This window comes from Vombatus ursinus, unplaced genomic scaffold, assembly GCF_900497805.2.
Source record: "Vombatus ursinus unplaced genomic scaffold, bare-nosed wombat genome assembly UNPS02011649.1, whole genome shotgun sequence".
Classification (NCBI taxonomy): Eukaryota; Metazoa; Chordata; class Mammalia; order Diprotodontia; family Vombatidae; genus Vombatus; species Vombatus ursinus.
In genome coordinates, this window is record NW_020951427.1 from 1068400 (window position 1) to 1090206 (window position 21807).

At 38.6% G+C, this 21807-nt stretch overlaps 1 protein-coding gene across 1 annotated transcript in view; it reads right to left on the minus strand.

The window, feature by feature from the left end:
* CNTNAP2 (contactin associated protein like 2) overlaps nucleotides 1–21807 on the minus strand; it is a 2649987-nt gene that overhangs the window by 135935 nt on the left and 2492245 nt on the right. Inside the window, exon 21 of the mRNA XM_027856858.1 lies at nucleotides 2814–2907. Coding sequence (XP_027712659.1) covers nucleotides 2814–2907 — 94 coding nt within the window. The remainder of the gene's footprint in view (nucleotides 1–2813; nucleotides 2908–21807) is intronic.

The following is a 21807-nucleotide window of genomic DNA, read 5'->3' on the forward strand; positions in this document are numbered from 1 at the left end:
CAATTATGACAACGGAAACTTTCCAATAACAACCTTCTCTGGGGAAGATGACCACAGGAGAGAAAGGTTTCTTTAAAATAAAGCAATGCAACTACATAAATACAGTGATGTAACCATTTTTCATAGGATTCTTTTCCATTTTTATCTTGACCCCCTTTGTAGCTGTGGTATTGTACTTTCAATTATTTATGAGATGAAATGGGACTACAGGATCTCATCTCGTCTGATGTTAGATCTCAGGTTTCCTCTTCAACGCTACCACCCAAGGGAGAGAGGGAGAGGATGATTTCTCCATGAAAACTCTGCTCACCACCCTACAAACTTTTGACCTTTCACTGCATCATGCTGTCTGACTTCATTGGTGGTCTCCTTTTCTCCTATGTCAACTACAACCTGACCTACACAACTAGTTTAAGTACACAACTAAATTTTATTACAATGAGAGGAAAATTCACGCTACAGACCTAATACAATTAAGGCTGAATGCAGATATGGTTTGTATTACTCACTTTGCTTTACACAGATTTAAAATACCAAATAGTCCCTTCTAGGCACACCCTATGATGATTCCTTTTTAAGTGATAGGCTCCTTTAGAGGGTGATCTGTGAGTAGCATTTTTCTTGTAGCATTATGGCTTTTGTAGCTAACCCAAATTACAGTTATCCCTTCTACATTGTGGGGGGGTTGGGGGGTGGTGCCCCTGCAGTCTAGAAATTCTGCATAAAATTTTTTGGCCCTCCTTTTGTACCAGAGAAGAAATCTGAATTTTTTTCTTTTTCTTTTCTGGGTTGTTTACAGTACCTTATTATAAAATTTGGGTCGATATTATACAATACTATACATATATTTTATGCATTTCTGAGTTTCTAAACTGTGTCGTCTGCTGGCCTTTGCATGTCATCTGAAGCTTCTGCAAAACTCCCCCAAAATTCCCATTTAATTTCTCATGCCAATCCATAATATATTGAAACCGTGATGGGGAAAGTCGCTGTGTGGAAGGGATAAGTGTAATTACACAATATGTTCTAAAAGTTTTAGTGTACCTTAAACCTTATTAAATCTTAAATTAAATAAGCTTATGCAAACATTTTTAAGCTTATAAAAGCTTAAAACTGCACTAAAACTTTTTTTTTTTTGGTGAGGTAATTGGGGTTAAGTGACTTGTCCAGAGTCACACAGCTAGTGAGTATTATGTGTTTGAGATCAGATTTGAACTCAGGTCCTTCTGACTACAGGGCCAATGCTCTATCCACTGTACCACCTAACTGCCCCTAAAACTTTTGGGACACTGTAATTTCATAGAATTACAAAAATCACAGATTTATAAGACACCTCAGAGTCCAATCAATCCAAACCACACATGAACAAGAAAAAAAGAATTTCCTCTATTGCAATGGTCTCAAACTCAATTAGAAAGGGACCCCCATGAGTCACAGAATGACTTAGAAAACTACAAATTAATACCCTTTATGTTTTATTATATTTTTATTTATTTTGCTAAATAGTTCTCAAATGGTGGTACAGTGGGTAGACACTGGGCATGGATTTAGGAATACCTGAGTTCAAATCTAGCTTCTATCACTTACTAGCTGTGTCATCCTGAGCAAGTCACTCAACCTATGTCACCTCCAGTTTCCTAATCTGTAAAATGGGGTTAATAGTAGCACTTATCTCCCTGGTTTGTAGTGAGGATCAAATGAGATAATATTTGCAAAGTGTTTAGGACACTAAGAGATGAGATAACATTTTTAACATTCTGGCACATAATAAGCACTGTATAAATGTTAGCTACTATAATTAATCTGGTTTGACAGCACTCGGGAGTGTTGGCAGCTGAGTGCCACTCTGGCCGTGTGTTTGATACCCCTGCTCAATAGCACACCTAATAATCAGTCATTTAACCTCTTCCAAAAGATATTCAATGAAAGGGAACCCACGGTCTCCTGAGGCAGCCTGTTTCACATTTCGGTATTGCTACTTCTTAGCAATTTTTTCTTACATCAAGCCTGAATTTTCTTTCTTACCACTTCTACCCATTGTTCCTGGTGCTGCCACCTGAGGCCAAGCACAAAATAGCCCTTCAGATGCTTGAAGCGAGGCATCATGTGCCCTCTCTACAGCTTCTTCCTCAGTTTCCTTTACCTCATCCTTACATGGCACGATGAAGACCCTTTACTGTCCTAGGTGTTCTTTGCCAGATACCTTCTACTTTATCAATATCCTTCCAGAATTGAACACACCATTTCCAGATGTGGTTTGACAGTGCTGCTATATTCTTGCCTGACCACCTTCCTCCTTCCAGTCATGCCCAAGACTACATTCACCTTTTTGGCTGCCATAATACCCTGCCGAAGTTCACGGAAAGCTTATAGTCCACTTCATCTTGTCTCTCTTTCAATTCACTTAAAAGGAAACAAAATAGGTAATGGCAAAAAAAAAAATGGTAACAACATTCTGCTACCCTGGGGGAAAGAGGGGAAATTCCACATTTTTGCCAGCATATTACTTTTTGACCCAGAAACTTCTATTGCAAGCCCAAATCTAGGCTACTATTGGTTAAAGAAAAGGGGTGGGTGAGATCATATAGCAGACACAACCAGCAAGCCAACATATTTTCTCTTTTGTACCATGGGGCACACCATGCAAGACTTATTCAATTTTCTCATTGTGGAAAAGACATGATTTTTTGGTCTCTGAGAAAAAAAAAACCATATAACTTTTGAAATCCAAATTCAGTATTGTGAGCCTTGTCTATAACAATTATTTTTATTCTTAATATTTAAAAAAATTCTTAAATAAACAGAAGGCTTACCTATCACTTTTCCGAGAAAGAGAGACTTAGGAGAATTGAACAGCGTGTCAGATGAACTTGGCAGGCTGTAGCTCACTGGAGAGTAATGATCAAGCTGTGGGAAAAGAAGAAAAAAAAAGCAAGAAAAACTTTTAAAAGAGTGTGTGGTTATCTTGCTCTGGAATCAAGTCTTCCTGTGGGGATTACATCACTGTTTAAACCTTGGAAACCGGATGCTCTCATTTCACCTGTGGCTATAGATGTATCTCCTTGAGACTGGAGGTCAAGCTATTGTTTTGCCTGGGTAAATCAAAAATGGCTTCGATTTACTAATTATCTACCCCTGGACTTGGCAGATGACTTCCTTCCTCACTGGTTTCTGGCACTTGCTCTTGTCAGTGGGGTTAGGCTAGATTGATGAAGTGTCCAATATTTGGTTCTGAGACAGAAAACACTTTGCCTACAATACTGGAGACTTGGTCTTCTTTTAGGAACCTTGCCAAATATGGTTCCCTTTGGCTTTTTTATATCATTAGCATTCAAAGTATTACCTCTCTTTAGACCTAATAATAATTTTCAAGTATTTAGTCTCACAGAGAGAGAGGAGCTGGGAAACATGTTCTTGGTAATGAGAACTGGAGTGATGCAATTTTCCAGAACATAATATGGTAGGGATGGGGAAATGGAGAAAAAAATAAGTCACTTCCCCTCTACCTGGCCTTGCTGTTTTGGTGGTAGGAATAGGTTAGAGGCTAAGGAAGGAAAAGAAAAAAAAAACTTGCAAAACCCAACTTTAGGGAGAAGATAGAAGATAAATAAAAATTCTCCTTGGTAAAGCATTTACATCTCCCAAGGAAAAATTTGGCTGCTGTTATCATCGGATCAAAGGATGACATCTTTCATTGTACGACTCATTTGACACATCATATATGACCTCCTATTGCTAGTTATCTTTTTATGTGTAAATGCTTTGCCTCATATAGCTCTCAGAGGCGGATATGATGTCTTACATTTTTCATCTTCTTGTGGAAAACATGAAATAGGACAGTTGTTCTTTTTTGCTTACTAGTTGGAGGCTTTTTCACAAGTCACTGCCTCTCTGGGCCTCAGTTTCCTCATCTGCAAAATGAAAGGGCTGGAGTACATGCCCTCCAAGACCCCTTCCAGTTCTAGATCTATGAATTTATGATTGTTTTATTCTTAAATTTATGGTTTTATATACATTAGCTAAGATAAAGAAGAGGTTTTGATCATAAGCTTCATGTTTTCAGGACATTAGTTGGCCTTTTCCTCCACCAAGTCCCTCATTATAAAAGAAGGTAAATCCTGACTCCTGAGGGCCTAGTCATGGAGCTCAGGCAGGTCTTACCATGCTGGAAAGGTTTCAACAATGATTTTGGTAATGCTTTCTGAAAAGCAGCCTAGCTAAGTAAGGAGAGGTTGATTACCAGTATGGAGCAGGATGGGGTGGGGTGGAGGATATGTGGTGAATTCTTTGGTCATGGCAACCCAAGAAACAAAGAAAGATATTAATGGCCTTTTAGTCCTGGGTGGTCCCCACTGGTTTCTAAAGTGAAAGTGCCAGGGTGGTGAAAAAGGGGCAAGAGAGGGTTAAGATTCACAACTTTTAGACTATCTTTAAACTTTCACTGGGTTGCTAATGCTGTAAATGTGAACTCCTTGTCTAATTACCAATAAATGGATATATATACTCCTAAAATGTGTCCTGTTCCACTTTGTCGGTTGGGTGAATGAGGCCTGTGGACCCCTTCTGAAAATCATGATTTTAAATCCACAAATAAAATCCACAGGTTTACAAAGGCAAATAATTTTTATTGAAATATAGTTTATCAAAATATTTTAAAAAATAGCTTTCCAGATCTCCTGAAGTCTATCTTCAAGTCCTTGGGAATGTGGATTCCAAGTAAATAAACCCTGTACTGGAAGAACAAATCATATCAATCTTGACATTCTTGCTGTAAATGAAAACAGAAGAAGCAAGTTGAAACTAAATTGAAGAATGCCTCTCAGGCTCTCCTTGGAGAGAAAAACAAAGGAAGTAGCAGGAGGAGTTTTATTGTATACTCAAAGGCAACACCAAAAATCATTTGATGGTATATTTGAGAATTTTGTATTGTAGTGCTCAAGATACCCCAGATGGACTTGGGTATTTCCTTGAAGGACACTGTGACACTGAATGCTGTATATATATGGAAAGAGACAACACTCCTAGAGTGCCAGGAGACTTTGGAAACGCTAATAGAGACTGCACCCAAGGCTGTCGAATACCATACGTACATAGAGCAAGTGAACTAAACACAGAGGCAAGCCTTTCTTTGTTACAATTGCTACTCTAGAAGCCTGACTTACTAGCTGTGTACCACTGGACAAGGCACTTAACCACTGCCTGCCTCAGTTTCCCTATCTGTAAAATGTGAATAACAATAGCACCTACCTCACAAGGTTGTTGTGAAGATAAAATGATACAACCCACAAAGCAGAAATATACAGAGAGCCAAACTGTCTGTGCTGTCAGCCTGGGTTTAGATAAATAAATCTATAAGGATCCTAATGGTCAGCCTGTATCAGCTACTGACTGAGTAATAAGAGCAGATATCAGCCTGTGATAAAGGAGCTAGACCCATCAGAAAAGTCACGAACTTATGTTATTACAGGTGATTCTGAAGAATAGTTACACATGTATTCAGGGGACAAGTTAAGAAGTCAACAGACATTTTTCAACCTTCTACTATGTTCCAAGTATTGTGCAGAGAGCTGGAAATACAAAAGAAAGGCAAAAAATAGGACCCACTCTCAGGGGACTCACAGTCTAAAGGGGGAGACAACATGAAAACAAGTATGCACAAATAGGAAATATACATATTTCATATAATTTCAGAGGAAAGGCACTAAGATTAAGCGGGAGCAGGAAAGCTTGTTGAAGATGATGGAATTTTAGCTGAGATTTGAAGGAAGTCAGGGGAGCCAGGAGGTGGAGGTGAGGAGTGGAGCATTCCAGGCCTATAGGAACAGCCAGTGAAAATGCAGAGTGCAGAGATGGGGTGTTTTTTTGTGAGGAAAATTAAGGAGGCCAGCATCAGCAGATCATAGAGGACGCGGGGGAAAGCGGGTGTACTGAGACTGTAAAGATAGGAGGAGACCAGGTTGTAAAGGGCTTTAAAAGCCAAACAGAGGCGTGCCTTGTAGCCAACTGTATATATTTATTACTGCACATGTTAAAATTACTGTATGTTTGAGTGTTTTTCTGCTATGTTGATTAGACTATATATTATATTTTGCTTATGATGTGACAATGTCTGCTTTGTTCATTGTTTCTGTGTGATATGCTAAAGTTAATAGCTAGACTGTACATTTTATACAGGCCTATGGATAGTATTGTTATTATAGCTAGTTAGCTTTGTTTTGTTAGCTAGCTGCACTGTGTTTGCTCTGGCATTTGTAATTATTTGCTATATACTCTAGATATGAAAGTACACTTGAGGGGTTCGTGTACTATGTCTTACATGTATTTTAAGCATATTGTCACAGAAGGGCTCTCTCAGATGATGGTTTGTTAAGTGCCATGTCTATTGCACGTACTTTTAATGTATATTTGTTTTCTTTTTGTAGGTTGGTTACCTAGGACACCAGGAAAATTAGTTTTGTTGTTTAAAATGCTGATGTTGTATTCCTGCTGCAGAGTTATGTGTTATCCCAGCTGATTTTTGAAAGAAAGTACAAAAAAGCTTCAGCCCAGGGGAGGAGTATAGCTTCACCCTTGCCCAGGGGAGTAGGGAGGTTGGGTGGTTCCCGGAAGAACAGCTCTCTGAAGGACACACTGTATGCTGTATATATGGAGAGAGATGTGACTCTTGATTAGTGGAGAGAGCCCAAGAAGACTGCTAAGAGGGAGAAGATGGGAGGGGAGAAGAAGCAAGGCAAGGACAGTGAATAGGTAATGGAAACCCCCAGAGACACATGAATGTAGAAACTGCTGACACCCCAGTAAGTCCCTTGAATCCCAGCATCTGCATCTCCAGGGACCCCCTAAAAGTCGAGTTCTTGGGTAAGAGATTTCTCTGCTTGCTTGAGCTAAGATTTCATCTCACTTCCAAGTCACAGACCTCCCCCCCACCTTGGCACTTGCCAAGTGGAGAAAGATGAAAGATGAATGAAACACTGGTTTAGACTATAAACTAATTTATAAAATCTTATAAAGAAGGAATATTATGAACACTACATCATTTCATAAAACAGAGAGAAGCAATAGAGGGCAAAGCCACCTAAAAGAAAACTTAGCAAGAGCTGCAATTAAGAACAGTCATCCTGAGGGCTATTAAGGATGAAAATGGAAGGATTTAAACAAACAGTAGAAAAATGGAAAAGATCTGCAAAGATATTTATAATTATTTTCACCATCAAGAAGTAGAACTATATTATATGGATTCTAACAACACAATCCTGGAAGGTCCTTTGAGAGCAGTGCTTCTTAAACTGTGGGTTGTGAAAAATTTGACAACAGTAAAAGATTTCAAAACTTGCAATGACCAAAAATTAATTAAAAATCAAACACATCTGAAGTGTTTTTGGCAGTGCTTGCCCATGTTGCATCACACAACTTCACTGCAGCCTTAGTTCTGAACACAAAGCATGTTCACTTTGCACTGCCAATACCCTCAGGCCGCACAATACCAATGAATGCTGCCAGAAGGTACAAAGGGGTCATGAGTGGGAAAAGTTTAAGAAGCCTTCTTTTAGAGGAAGGTGAAATGTCACTAAAGAGAAAAGATAGCAAAAAAGAGTGAGTTAGACCAAGTATACTGAAAGGAGGACTAAGCTAGTGCCCAAAACATGAAAGAAATATCAGATCTTATTAATATAAAAAAGGAGACCAAGAGATTATCAACAACTATTTTACATCCTTCTTAACTATCTTTTTTAAATAAGAATTTTTAATGAGAATTTTTTATTTTTTATGAGAATAGCCTACACATACATTTAGGGGATTCTCAGTGAGGTCATTAGTAGGAAACAGGCAGACTTTTGCAAGTGATCTTCCTCAATGAGTCACAATTTTGTTATCACATTATTGATTAAAAATGGCAGCTAGATGGTACAGTGGATAGAGTGTTGGGCCTAGAGTCAGGAAGAATCATCTTCCTAAACTTAAATCTGGCCTCAGGCACTTACTAGCTGTATGAACTTGGGCAAGTCACTTAAGCCTATTTGCCTCTGTTTCCTCATCTGTAAAATGAGCAGGAGAAGGAAATGGCAAGCCACATCGATATGCCAAGAAAACCTCAAATGAGGCCACGAAGAGTCAGACCCGACTGAAAACAACTGGAAAAGAATGATTAAAAAGTATGCAAAATCCCATTGTTTTTATTGTTTGTGATTTGCTGGAATAAAATATCATCTTTTCTAACAATAAATCTCCCATCCATATTTCAAAATTCTTCAAGATTCACTGAAAGACACAACAGATCATGTTTCACCACTCTGATTATAAATATCAGTGAAAGCACAAAATAAGAAAACCTCTGCTCACTGAAGGAACTTGTGCCTCTGGGATGAGGAAGATCTAAGGATAACTCTAAGTTGCAGAGGAATTCTCTATGGATGGTAAAGAGTTTGTGGATGATATCATACTGGTTACATCAAGCGCTAGAACATTTCAAAGCCTCCTGGGAAATATCTGTAACTATTCAAATGAATATGGTGTAACCAGTGAGGGAGTAAATGAGTGAGTCAACAAGAATTTACTTAGGGCTCATGATATTCTAGCTGCTGTGTTAATCACTGGGGAAACAAAGAAATGTATGGTCCCTGACTTCAAAGATCTTATATTCTAATTGGGGAGACATGCAAAAAATTATACATATAAAGTATATCCAGAATAAATGAAAAGTAATCCCAAGGATAGGGCATTAACATTGTAGGGAGAGGGGCAAATGGGAGGACTGGGATAGGATTTATACCAACGGTAGGATTTGAACTGCTTCCTGAAAGATATCAGGAAACCAGGAGGCAGAGGGAAGGAATGATGCCATTCCAGGTGTGGGACAGCAAGTAAAGGGGCACGGTGTAGAATCAGGAGATAGAGTGTGATGTGCAAGGAACAAGAAAGCTAGTGTACCTGGATCATAGAGTATATGAAGGGGAATAAACAGCCAGAAGATGAGAAAGACCAGATTGCAGAGAGAAAGTACAGGTAGCAAATGTATACAACTTTCTCAAGGAGTTTATCCCTAAAGGGGAGGAGAATAAAAATAATAAGTCTTGGGTATGATCAGATCAAGAGAGGGGTTTTTAAAGATGTAGGGGGATTGGAGTATTTATATGCAGACAGGGAAAGATTGAAGGTTATCAAGATAGTAGGGATGATAGTGTGGGTAATCTGCTGGAGAAGATGGGATAGAATGGGATCATGTGACACGTAAAAGGGTTTGCCTTGACAAGAAGGGCCACCTCTTCATGTGAGATACTGATGGAGAAGATAAGGGGGGAAGACATCTGAGTGATATGAGATGAGGAGGAAGGAAGAAGAGGGTCCTCTCAGTGAATGGTCTCGGTTTTCTTTTCAGAGATGTATGAAGCAAAGTCCTCAGTTGATAGGGGAGGTAAGGAGTGTCATGGTGGTGGTGGTGGGGAGGTTGAAGAAGCATGAACAGGGTTGGGACAGCCTTTGTGGTGAGTGATATAGTGAACCAATTATGGAGATGTAAAGGGATTACCTTGCTGTGGAGAGTACCCAGTTAAGATTTTGTAACACAAATGTGTATTGGACCCAGTCTACATACACTTTCACTAATTTCTTCAGTTCTGAAAAACCAAGTGGGTGAAGAATATCTATTGATATGCATGTGGATCAACAACCTGTAGAGCTTGTCCATCAATATAAACATTTGGGTCAGACCATAAAAATGGATAATGAACTGGGCCTAGAAATTAATAGGAGGAAAAAAGCAGACTGTATTGGTCTCAGGAAACTATGAAGCACCTTTAATTATCCCAACTTCTCCCAGAACAAAGGCCCATATTTTAACAACTAATAAATCTCCACTGCTGTTGCATGGCTATGAGTCTTCAAATGCTATCATCTTTGAGAATTAAAAGCAAGTATCAAATAGAGCAGCACATGGTGGTTCTACATAGGCTGTAACATGTAAAAAATAAAGAATTTTGTGGAACACCTGGAGTTAAGGATATTATCAGGGCAGCATGTGGTTGGAAAAGACAATGGGCTGATCACATAGCAATAGTGTAAGGTAGAAAGCAGACAACCCAAGAGTACCATTAGTAACCTCCTGATGTCCAGGGAATGTGAGGCAGGCTCCTAGGATGCTGGGAAGAGCCCTTACAGTGAATTCATGAGACAACATGGAAAAGAGTTGGACGGTGGTTGTAATATGCATCCTTGGAAGAAACATTCAAATGACTGAGATTATAGATCCATTTGAGTGTCCATCTTGAAGAATAGGAACATGTGGGGTGATTTGTCTCTGAAGCTCTCATATCCCTGGAGGCTATGAGAACCACCAGTTGTGGACTTGTGTCTTTATACTGTGAACTGATTCCCATTCCCATACTGTGGACAGATGTCCCATAAGACATCTTCAAGGGGAGGGAGAAGGAGCTTATGAACCACACTTAATTCATTATTAAAGGAGGAAGTCCCTTCCTGCTTCTTGCATGCTGAAAGTCACTGGCTGTTATAGTTGTCCTAGATGTTATATTTTCCCTGTTCTCATTGGCTTCTCTCCAAACTGAATATTCTTTTCACTATGTTTTTTTTTTTGTTAAAAATCATCTTTCTTGATTCAGAAAACAATTTTAATGTGCTAGCCTTGGTGATATAATAATTTGAGTAACACTGGGTGGGGTGGGGTGGGGGGAGTAGAACTAGTCTGGAATAAATGCAACAGAACATCCAGTACTGGGCTGGCTGGAACAGCATTCTCCATAAGTCTAAGGTTATAAGAGAAAGAAATAAACTCCAGAGAGTGTAATCCATAAATGAAACTGAATTTACCCCAAATTAAAATGCCTGTCTCTCCCTTCTTCCTCCTCCCCTCCTCTTTGTCATCGTCACTGTCATCATCGTCTTCTTCTTCTCCTCTCTCTTCCCAAATATCTCTGTGTATGAATGTTTTTATACATACATGCATACATACATACATATTACATATTTATGAACAGGGTGTCCCAAAAGTCTTGGTGCAGTTTTAAGCTTTAAAACTTAAAACTGTGCCAAGACTTTTGGAATAGCCTGTATGCATATAATTTTAATGCTTCCAGTAGGCAAGGACAACAGGGAGATTGAGGAGGGGGACTGTGCTATGTGTATTTTCCTTGGAGTCCTCTACACTTTTCAGTTGACACTGTGCCACATGTGGAGACTTCACTTGCTCTCTGGCATTGTGCCCAAGACACCAGCAGTAGTTTTCTGATTGGCTACACATGGAGAGATGCCTAATCTACTGCTCCATGAGTATTGTGAGTTTGCCTTTTAGTTAATAAAAGGCCAGAATTGCTCAAATAGTACATGTGTGAAAATGTTCTCTTGACCAGGGAGGAGAGGGGAGGTGAGAAGGGTGGAACAGAGAGGAAACAGAATGTTTGACTTTATCCTAAATGTCAAAGATCTCAGGAGTTATCAAGACAACCAGATCACTGCCAAAACATATTCCTGATTAGATGAAAACAGGCAGACAGATAAGAAAAAAGGGGAAAGATGTATGCACATATTGCTGAAGAAGATTAATAGCAGAATGAAAAGATAGTAGCTACATTAACCAATCAATCAATGAATCAGCAAAAATTTTTTAAGTGTCTACTCTGGTCCAGGTAAATTCACTGGGGATTCAAGTTCAAAGAATGAAACAATCATTATAGTACATTATAAATACATACAGCACAAACATAAAGAAAATAAATACAAAAAGGCAGAAAATATTTGCAAGAGGAGAAGGGAAAAGAATAAACATTTATATTGTACATACTATGTGCCAGGCATTGTGCTAAGCTCTTTTTAAAAAATAAGAAGTAGGTGCTGTAATTATCCTCATTTTACAGTTGAGAAAACTGAGGCAAGCAGAGGGTTACACAAACACTAAATGTTTGTGACTGGCTTTGAACTTAGGTCCTGCTGACTCTAGGCCCAGCGCTCAAGCCAGTGAGCCAATAACTGCCTCTCTTGTATTTAAATACTTGATAGTTTGAGAGGGTGAGCACCAGTAGCTGGGGGATAAAGAAAGGCTTCATGCAGAAGGCAGTGCTTAAGCTGCGTGTTAACAGAAGAGAGGAACTTTATGAGGAAAGGAGAGAGTACAATCTAGTATGTGGGATGGCCAGTGGAAAAGTAGGGAGAAGGGAGTATGGAGAAGCGCTTTTGTGAGGAACAGAGAGGTCAGTCTCCGTATATTACAGTTTAGGTGGGACAGTATTAGTCAATAAAGAAAGAAAGATAACTTGTAGCCAGGTTGAGAAGAGCTTAAAAAGGTAAAAAGAAGATTTTATATTTTGTCCTAGGGGCAATGAAAAGCCATTAGGGTTGATTGGGGCACCTAGGGCATGCAGTGAATAGAGTGCCTGGGCCTGGAGACAGGAAGGCTCATCTTCCTGAGTTCAAATCTGGCCTGAGACACTTACTAGCTGTGTGGCCCTGGGCAAGTCATTTAATCCTGTTTGCCTCAGGTTCCTCATCTGTAAAATGATATGGAGAAGGAAACGGGAAGCCATCCCAGTATCTTTGCCAAGAAAACCCCAAATGGGGTCATGGAGAGTTGGACATGACTGAAATGACTGAATACCAACAGGGTTGATTGAGCAGGAGTGTAACGTGAACAGATTTATGCTTAAGGAAAATCGCTTTGATAGCATTGTTTAGGATGTGTGGGAATGATCTGAGATGTGAGGCAGGGATACCAATTAGGAGCATACAGGGATACAAACATAGGAGCAATAATTTAGGCAAGATGTAATAAGGGCCTGAACTGAAGTAGTAGCTGTGTGAATGGAGAGTAGGGGTTCGACATGAGAGATGTGGAGGTATAAAGAAAAAGATTTGGTAAGTAATTGGATATGTGGGGTAAGGAAGAGTGAGGTACAGGTACTAGTTAAAAACCTGAGAAACTGGAAGGATGGCTGTGCATTTAACAAAAATGAGGAAGTTTGGAATAGAGAGGGTTTTTTGGGGAAAGATGAATGCTCTTGGACATTTGGAATACCTAGGGGACATCCAGTTTGAAATGTCTAATAGGCAACTGGTGATGCAGTATTGAAGCTCATGGGAGAGCTGAGGGCTGGACATCCATCCATCCATCCATGTATACATATGTGTTTTTGTACATATATGTTTTATACATATAAATACAGATATATGTGTATATGAACTATTTCCCTATGCAAATCACACACATATACATACATTTATATATATGTGGATATGGACACATATGTATATATATAAATATATATATATAGCTATATGTAAATATATGTCATCTTCACAAAGATAATAGTCAAATGCATGGGAGCCAATGAGGCCACCAAGAGAATGTAGGAGGAGAAGAGGGTCTAGGACAGAATCTTGGGGAACACCCCAGCAATGGACACTTAGAAGCAGTGGTCAGGTAGGAGAGAACAGGTAATATCACAGAGAGGAGAGAGCACGTAAGAAGAGAGTGGTTAATAGTGTCAAATGGAACAGATAGGTCAAGAAGGATGAAGAATGAAAGAAGGACTATCAGACTTTGGAACGAAGAGGTCACTGCTAACTTTGGAGAGAGCAGTTTCAGTTGTGAGATGAGGTCTGAAGCCACAATGAAAAGGGCTGGAGGGTGAGTATGAGAAGTGGAGTCAGAGGATGCAGAGAACTTTTAAAAGGAGTTTGGCTGAGAAATGGAGGACTGATATAGGAAGACAGCTTAAGGGGATGTACAGACTAGACAGCTTTTTTTTAAGGCTGGAACTTGTGCAGGAATCAGTAGATAGAGTTTGAAGATTCAAAAGAGGGAGGGAACAATTAAGGATGCAGTCTGATGGGAAAGACTGGAGGGTGTGGGACCAATACACAGGTAGAGAGGTTGCTCTTGCCAAAGAGAAGGCTTACCTCTTTCTCAGAGACTGGGAGAATGGAGGAGAGAGTGGGAAATTATGTCAAAAGGTTTTAAGCTAAAAACAGCGAGAGAAGAGTGGGTTCACATTGAAATAAATAATATAATTTCTAAGTTAGTGGAAAAAGAATTTTATAGCACATTTTCCATAATGGTTAAATCACTTAATGGAGACAGAAAATAAAGGATACACAGGCGTTTAAACCCCATGAATCCAATAGTTGCCCCTGAACCCTAGACTTCCTGACTCTAGGGTTTGAAGGAGCCTTGTGTAGTCATGAGTACTCTTCAATAACCCCCATAAAGATGGGAGGTGGCCGATCCAGTCCCCCTCTTTATGCCGCTTCCTGAATCATCATCTCATTAAGGAAGATATGCTTGTGAGGCTCCAGATCGTTGCTAAAGGTAGTGCCTGTCCAGTTTGCAAGGAGCCCTTCATTTCATGTATGTTATCCATGCCTGCCCTATATTAGGTCATTATCTGGCACATTCAATGATCTCTAGGCTAATGAAGACAAGAGGACTTTTTTGCCTTTTTGTTCTGGGCATCTGGATTTGTATTTGAGTAAATCAAATCTTGCTACTGTCAAATAACAGGATATAGGGACTATGATTCAGGCACTAATTGGTACCAGACAACAGGATGCAGAGGACCAAACATATGCCATCCAAACAAGAATTCATGGATTACTTCTTGACCAGGCAGGCATGGGGTGTGCCAACAAGTCTGGGCCTGACATTAGTGTGTGCTGTAGCCTTTCTGAGACAAGTCTTCAAGCTTTAAGTCATATCATGTGGATGCAAGTCACCCTAACCTCCCAGGACAGAGGAGAATAAACTAACTGGAGAAATAAATACTAACTCGTTGATGAATAACTCTAGACAATATCTAAAGAATCTCAGCCTTAGACAAAGTCAGATAACTTCATTCATACCTGAATATATAGCAACCAGAGGCAGATGTAAAGAGACTTCTGACTTGAAAATCTTGTTTTAAAAAATTCTGATATGTATTTGAGGGAACATCTGGGATTTCTCCAAGAAATTTCCCCTCCCCATCGCCAAGTAGTAAGCAAATCTTCCTTTTAAGATCTACAATAGAACTCTGCATATTTCCTAAGGTCATAACAAATCAAGGTATAATGAACCACAGCATCCATCTAGTCAAACTCTCTCATTTTACAGATGAGGAAACTGAGGTCCAGAGAGATGAAGCAGCTTAAGCAAAATAACAAAGGTAGTAAACAGCAGAGCTGGGATTCAGCCCAGATCCCATCTGATTCTTGATCCAGAGCTCTTTCAATCCAAATATAATGTCTTTTATTTTGTTTCATTGTCTGTCTATTGCCCTCTCAGGTGTTATGTCTTAGGAGGAAAAAGAACAATGAAGTCATACTGGATCTTTAGAGCACTGGCAAAATACTGGGAAGCCCTTTTCACATACATCTAAAGATATAGCTCCTCAACTAAATTGTAATCTTCCCGAAGGGAGGGTGTCGTGTCTTATTCATCTTTGTATCTTTCATAATATCTAGGGCAGGGATTCTTTACATAGTATTGTAAATTTTAAAAAACTGATAACTACATTATTGTAATTGGTCTCTTTTGATCCTGTGTATTTCATTTTGTGCATTAAAAAAATTCAACTAAAAAGTGATCCATTGCACACACAAAAAAGTTAAGAACCCTTTTTCTAGGACTTAGTAAATATCTAATGAACTGAACTAAAAAGTTTCTCATACGAGTATTTGCTTATTTTGAAATCTTGTTTTCAAATGCTTACTTTAATTATGAAATACTTTTAAATATTGCTTACAAGCTTGTACTTTATTATTTAAAAGGCTGGTCTGATTAAGGCGGTACTGGTGAGTGGTGCTTTCTTTTTTTCCCAAATGTCTTCCAAAGTTGATGTAGATGAAACATTCCTCAGCAACTGAGCATGCTGACACCCTGTTCTGCATGAGTATTGATTATTTGGGGGTGAACCAGGGTGACTGCTGCCATTCAATTATCTAGTTATATTGTATTTCATAAAGAGGGACTATGGCATATATGTAAAATAAAGTAATAAGCATCCCACCACATCCCTACAGCATTGCACATAGTTAAGTGCCCAATAAAAATGAACTGAATGATGGATTTGTTCACCTAAAGTGTGATAGACCAATCAGGATCTATTTTATTTTTAAATGGCTTTGGAGAAGAATATTTCATAAGATTCCCTGAAAATCCACTGCAGTGTCTGACAATCTTTAATGATAGAAAGTACTCCATATATTCAAGTCTTGACTCTACTTGATGGCTTCTAAGGTCGCTTTCAGTGCTAAACCTATCATCCTATAATGAATTTTCTGTATAGACACAGTGACTTCTTTTTGTTTGTACCTATGGAATTTCATTCTGGAGGTCTTCCCATCCCTCTTGGGCTAACTTCCTTAAATAATTTTAAGAAACAAAGTCTAACCCATCCTCTCTCTGAATCTTTTTAAATCTAATTTCCCCAGAACTATGGGGCATTTCAGATTTCCCATGACTTTTCTATCATGAGTTCTAAAATTTGGTGATCAGTTCCTTCCAAGGTTCTCCCATCATTTCTACTTCAACCAATTCATCTCTATTTGTCAAAATCAAATCTAGAATCACAGGTTTCTTCATCTTTTTTGAAGGATTAGTAATATTAGAATACCTGAAACAGGTAGTAGGTGCTTATTGAATTAAACTAAATAAAAATCATCATTTAATTTTTGTCTAAATGCTCTCATCATGCTTATGACATTGAGTTCTTGGCTTTCCTTACATGTATATAATGCTTTTATTATGCTTATTGTAAAACCTTTTTTCTACTATTTTCCTTTTGAATAAATTATACCTTTCCATACTCATATTCCTGGTATGAATCTCAGCTATGAAGTATCAGGGTTGATATCTGTGACATCAAATTTTCCTGCTTGAATTGGGATCTTTAATTAATTTTGCTTATCAGTGCTTTGAAATTTGTATTTTGCTGCGGATTTTCTTATTATATATATTTTTTTCTTGGATACTGTTTCCTAAGATGCTACTGTTTTATTCTGTTGCTCTCTTCTTGTGACATGTAGTTTGGCAGATAGACGTTAACAGTTTCCCCCTCCCCCTTCCTTTTTCATTTAAAGTCCTCTTGCTTACATCTCCAAGGCACCAGCTACTGTTAGGTGTACTCCATCCCTGGCTAAGGGCCTGTCATTCCTATAGTTTAAGCTTTTATCCACAAATACAAATACCAATATTAGATATACATTTTTTTTTTCCAAATCTGTCTCTCTCTTCTGAAGTCCCAACCTTCAATCAGCAACACTGAGAGACCTATCACTAATGCTTATATTTTCCCTGGATTTCATAATCCCTAGAAATGCCTTTTGGGTTACTACTGCCACATTTTTATTCATGTGAATCACCAGAAAAGTAATGATTAGGAGGCTCTCTATCATGTACTGGATATATTCCCTAAGTAAACATCAGGCTTTTCTATTTTATGCTACATTGGTGGTTATATAGGGGATACTCCTATCAGGGTATTATCAGCCACCACTACTTGTGTCTTCTTTCTCTGACGGTCAGTAGACAAAACCTCTCTCTTAACAGCACCTAAGGATTCTCATCATCATTGCTTGCAGCACAAGAAGTTGTTTTCTTCTGAGAAAGTATAGTTCAGTCCTCTATGGGAAGTGCCTCCATGACTTAGACGAAGCTATAACTTAACTCCAAGTGCTCGATGGTTTGCCTTCTTCTCTTTCTTTTCTATGTCACATTATTCTGATATCTAACCTTCTGATAGGATTCCCTTCTGTCTTTTCAAATCATTGTTGTTTTAATTTTTTTTTTACTTTTAATCACTTCTGTGCTTTCAAAGAACCTCATTCTCGATGATGACCGTAAGAGAGATATTCTGCCAACCTTTTCACTTTTCTTCACTAGGAGAGAGACTGACACGAATTTTACACAGATATAGGAATAAGAGATTATAGATTTAGAGCTGAAAGGGACTTCAGAGGCCATCAAGTCCAATTTCCTCATTTTACAGAGAAGGAAACTGAGGCCCAGAGATGGACTTATAACGTGTATACCCAATGTTTTCACTGTGTTGACCAGAAATTCATAATCTCTAGAAATACCTTCAAGATCAGTTCAGGATCACACAGCTAGTGTCTGAGTGAGTATTAAAACCGAACTTTTCCTGACTCCAAGTCCGGTGCTCTATCCATTATACCATATTGTTACATGTAGCTATTACTTGTCGTGAACATACACTTGGTAGGCAGTATGGTGTGGTGGAAGGGCCCTGAACTCAGAGTTAAAAGAGACCTGGGTTTAAATCCTGTCTCTAAACTTGCTAGTTATGCAACCATGGGAAAATTGCTTAAACTCTCTGAGGCTCAGTTTTCACATTTGTAGAATGGAGATAATAATATTAATACCTGTAACATCTATTTCATAGGGTTGTAGTAAGGGTCAAATGTGATAATGCATAACATGCTTTGTTAAAAAAAAAACATACATCAACTATTACCATTGTATTTATAAACACTCTCTGCAGGTCACTGCAAAATTCCCCTTGCCCTCTATATTATCTGGAAGTGAGAATTTTCAGTTCTCTGTCATCCTTTTTCATACCTCTTATGGCCAACATTCAAGGAAACCTGCCCATTGAATTCATTCAGTGGAGGCTTAGTTGATGAGGACTTTTGAGTTAGACTTGTTTATAGCAATCTTTCTCCTTTATTAAAGGAAATGGGCACTGATGGGCAATTGGCAGCTTCCTGGGAAAGCCACTGCATAAAGAGAAGTGATCCATAGCAGTTATCTATGAGGATGTCTTAAGCAGAATTTAATTAACTGAACCTTTTCCTAGCTCACCTAGTTTCTCTTGGTGAGCAAATTTTAGAAGCTTCTTTTTTCCTCTCTGTTCTTTGGCTAATTCTCCTCTACTGAGTCTAGATACTACCATGGTTTATTTTGGTAATACTGGTGAAGGACAAGCATAGATTCTTCTGACCACATCATACACTGTTTAGGAATCTTTATTGTTTCACCATTACCTCTAGGCTAAAATATAAGCTCCTTACTCCAACATTCAGAGCTCCCTGTATTTCTAGCTTTAATTCACACTATGCCCCTTAACTAACAACATTCCAGTAAAACTGAGTCATTAGATATTTGTTGAACTTGTCCTGGCCTTTCCCACTTAAGAGCATTGACTATGCCTGTCAGTCTGTGGAATGGATTCTTTCTACATCATCACTTGTAGAAATTCTTCCTTTCCTCTAAGGTCAAGCTTAGAGGCTACAAGCTCAATGAAGTCTTTCCCAGCCTTCTGAAAATAAAGGGAATCTCCCCCTCCTCAATCTTGCATGCCTCTCTATTTTTGTTTGATCCATGCTATGTAATTTTCCCTTTAACTAATATTATATTTAATTGCTTATATGCCTTATTTCCCTTTTAAATTGTAAACTCCTGGAGGGTAGGGCCCTGACTTTTTATTGTCTTTGTTTTCATAGCAGGCATGTTTGTTGAACTGAGCTGAAGTGAATTGAAGCTGTAAGCAGAAGCAGATGCTGTGATTTCTTTTCACAGAAGCACAACAATCTATGTGTATTGTTTAGAAAATCAAACAATAAAAGTAAAAAGCAAAAAATTGCAGCCAACATTGCAAAAAAATCTGCAAAATTAAAGGACCAAAAAGCTCCATCAGATGGCTCATTTATTTCAGGCAATACTTGAAACAAAATTCTACTGTAATAAAAGTTTTTATGGAAGTCTTTTGGAATTTGTTACAATGAGTTTTGATTGGTGTCCCAAAACTGAACCAGAATTTATTCTTCTTGTCTTCCTTTCTTATTCACTTCAATAAAATAAAATGAAATTTAAATAAACAGAACAGAAATGAATTTTAAGCTCTTTCCTCTTGCCTCACACAGACTTATGAATCATTGGGGATTGGTGTATAATTATTTTGCAGAAATATATTCCTCTCAATATCTGCACTTTACTGCCATCCAGGGGCTATGGGTGAATGCTTCACTACAACTAATCATCTCATATCACAGAATTGCCAAAATGCAGAGTGCGGAGGGAGCTCAGAAAGTCATCTAATCCAATCTGTAACTGAAAAGAAATCCCCCCATAACATCCCTGACAAGTGATCATCTATTCTTTGCTAGAATACCCCCAGCTGAGGAAAAATCAGTATGTCCTAGTCTCCAAAATCAGTACTTCCCTGTTTCACTTTAGGATAGTTCTAACTTTTAGGATTGTTTTTCTTTATATCTAGTCTAAAGCTATCTCTTTGCAACATTCAAGGAGGAGACTCCTAGTTTTTCTCTTTGGGGGCAAGAAGAACAAATCAAATTGCTCTTTGATTTTGATATGCCTTTAAAAATTGAAGACATCCATCATGTATCAACCTCTTCATCACCTCCACCTCTCCAATCAAGACTCCTCTTCTTTGGGCTAAACACTTCAGTTCCTTCAACAATCTTCCTATGGCATAGCCTCAAGAACCCTCACGTTCTGTGTTCCCTACTCTGGATAATCCAGTTTGTTAATACTACTCCTAAAGCCTGGTGTCTAGAACTGAAATCAGTACTCTAAGTATAGTTCAACCATTTTAGAGCACAAGAGTACCACCTATATTCTATATATTATGTCCTACTTAATGTAATCTAATATTGGGGGCAATATGTTACGTTGTTGATGCATATCGAGCTTGCAGTCAACTAAATCCCAGCTAGGTGGGGCAGTAGATAGTGTTCTGGGCTTGGAGTCAGGAATACTTGCATTCAAATCCTACCTCATACCCTAGCACATCACTTAACCTCCGCTTTACTCATTTGTTAAATGGGCATAACAGCACCTACCTCAAAGGGCTATTGTAAGAACCAAATGAGATAACATAGGTAAAGCACTAGGCAAATCTATAAATCCTAGTTATTACACTCCTCCTTTCCCCTGCCCAGATCTTGTAAGTCAATGAATGAGTCAATAAATAATAATTTACGAACATAGCCCAATAAAATTCTTTGAAACCCTTATGACACAAGATATCAACACAAGATTATTGATACAAGATACTACCCTGATCATACAATATGCTGTAATTCCATTCTAGGCAAGCCTTTGCACTGTCACTTTGCTTTTAATGAGGCAAATTTCATTATTGTATAATGGGGGACTGGCCAATGAGCCCAGTCCTTATGAAGAGGAACTAATGTGCTCCATTGACACAATTCCCCATATTGAAAAGGCTGGAGAATCTGATTCTGGGAAAGCCATGATGATGTATAATGGAAGTACCTTGGAGCAATTTGGAGCATGTGAAGACATTATTGTGACTGGTTCTGGACTGCTAAGCATGTGGTGAGAAACTGGAGGTGCATTCAAAAGGCACTAGCCAACTAGAACCTTATTCTTCTCTTTGGCTGACTTTTTCCGGCCATCAGCATTCCAGTGAGAGAAACAACGAAGCAAAGGAAGAATCCTTAGGGTCTCTCCATCTGATGCCACCATGATGCCCTTTGCTTAGACATTTGGTCTTTCATTTTAGGTGATGGATATTGCAGGTTATGATTGTGGAAGTTTCAAAAGGGAGTAGTTGAGTTCATGCTGGGTTTTATAAACAACTGATCCTGCTTTGAGGTCCTCAAGACATAGGAGAAACCTTTGACACTGACAAATTAGATTTAATTGTTTGTTTACTCCTATGTGCAGAGCCCTGTGCTGAAACTCAACTGTTCAAAATCAAGTTCATCGTCTTCTCCCAAAGCATTTCTCTACCCAGTGACGGCCTCAGGAAGAAGGTAGCACTTTTGGTGAATCTTAATGGGAACTAGAAACTATGAGATGGAAAGGTGAGGAGTGCATTA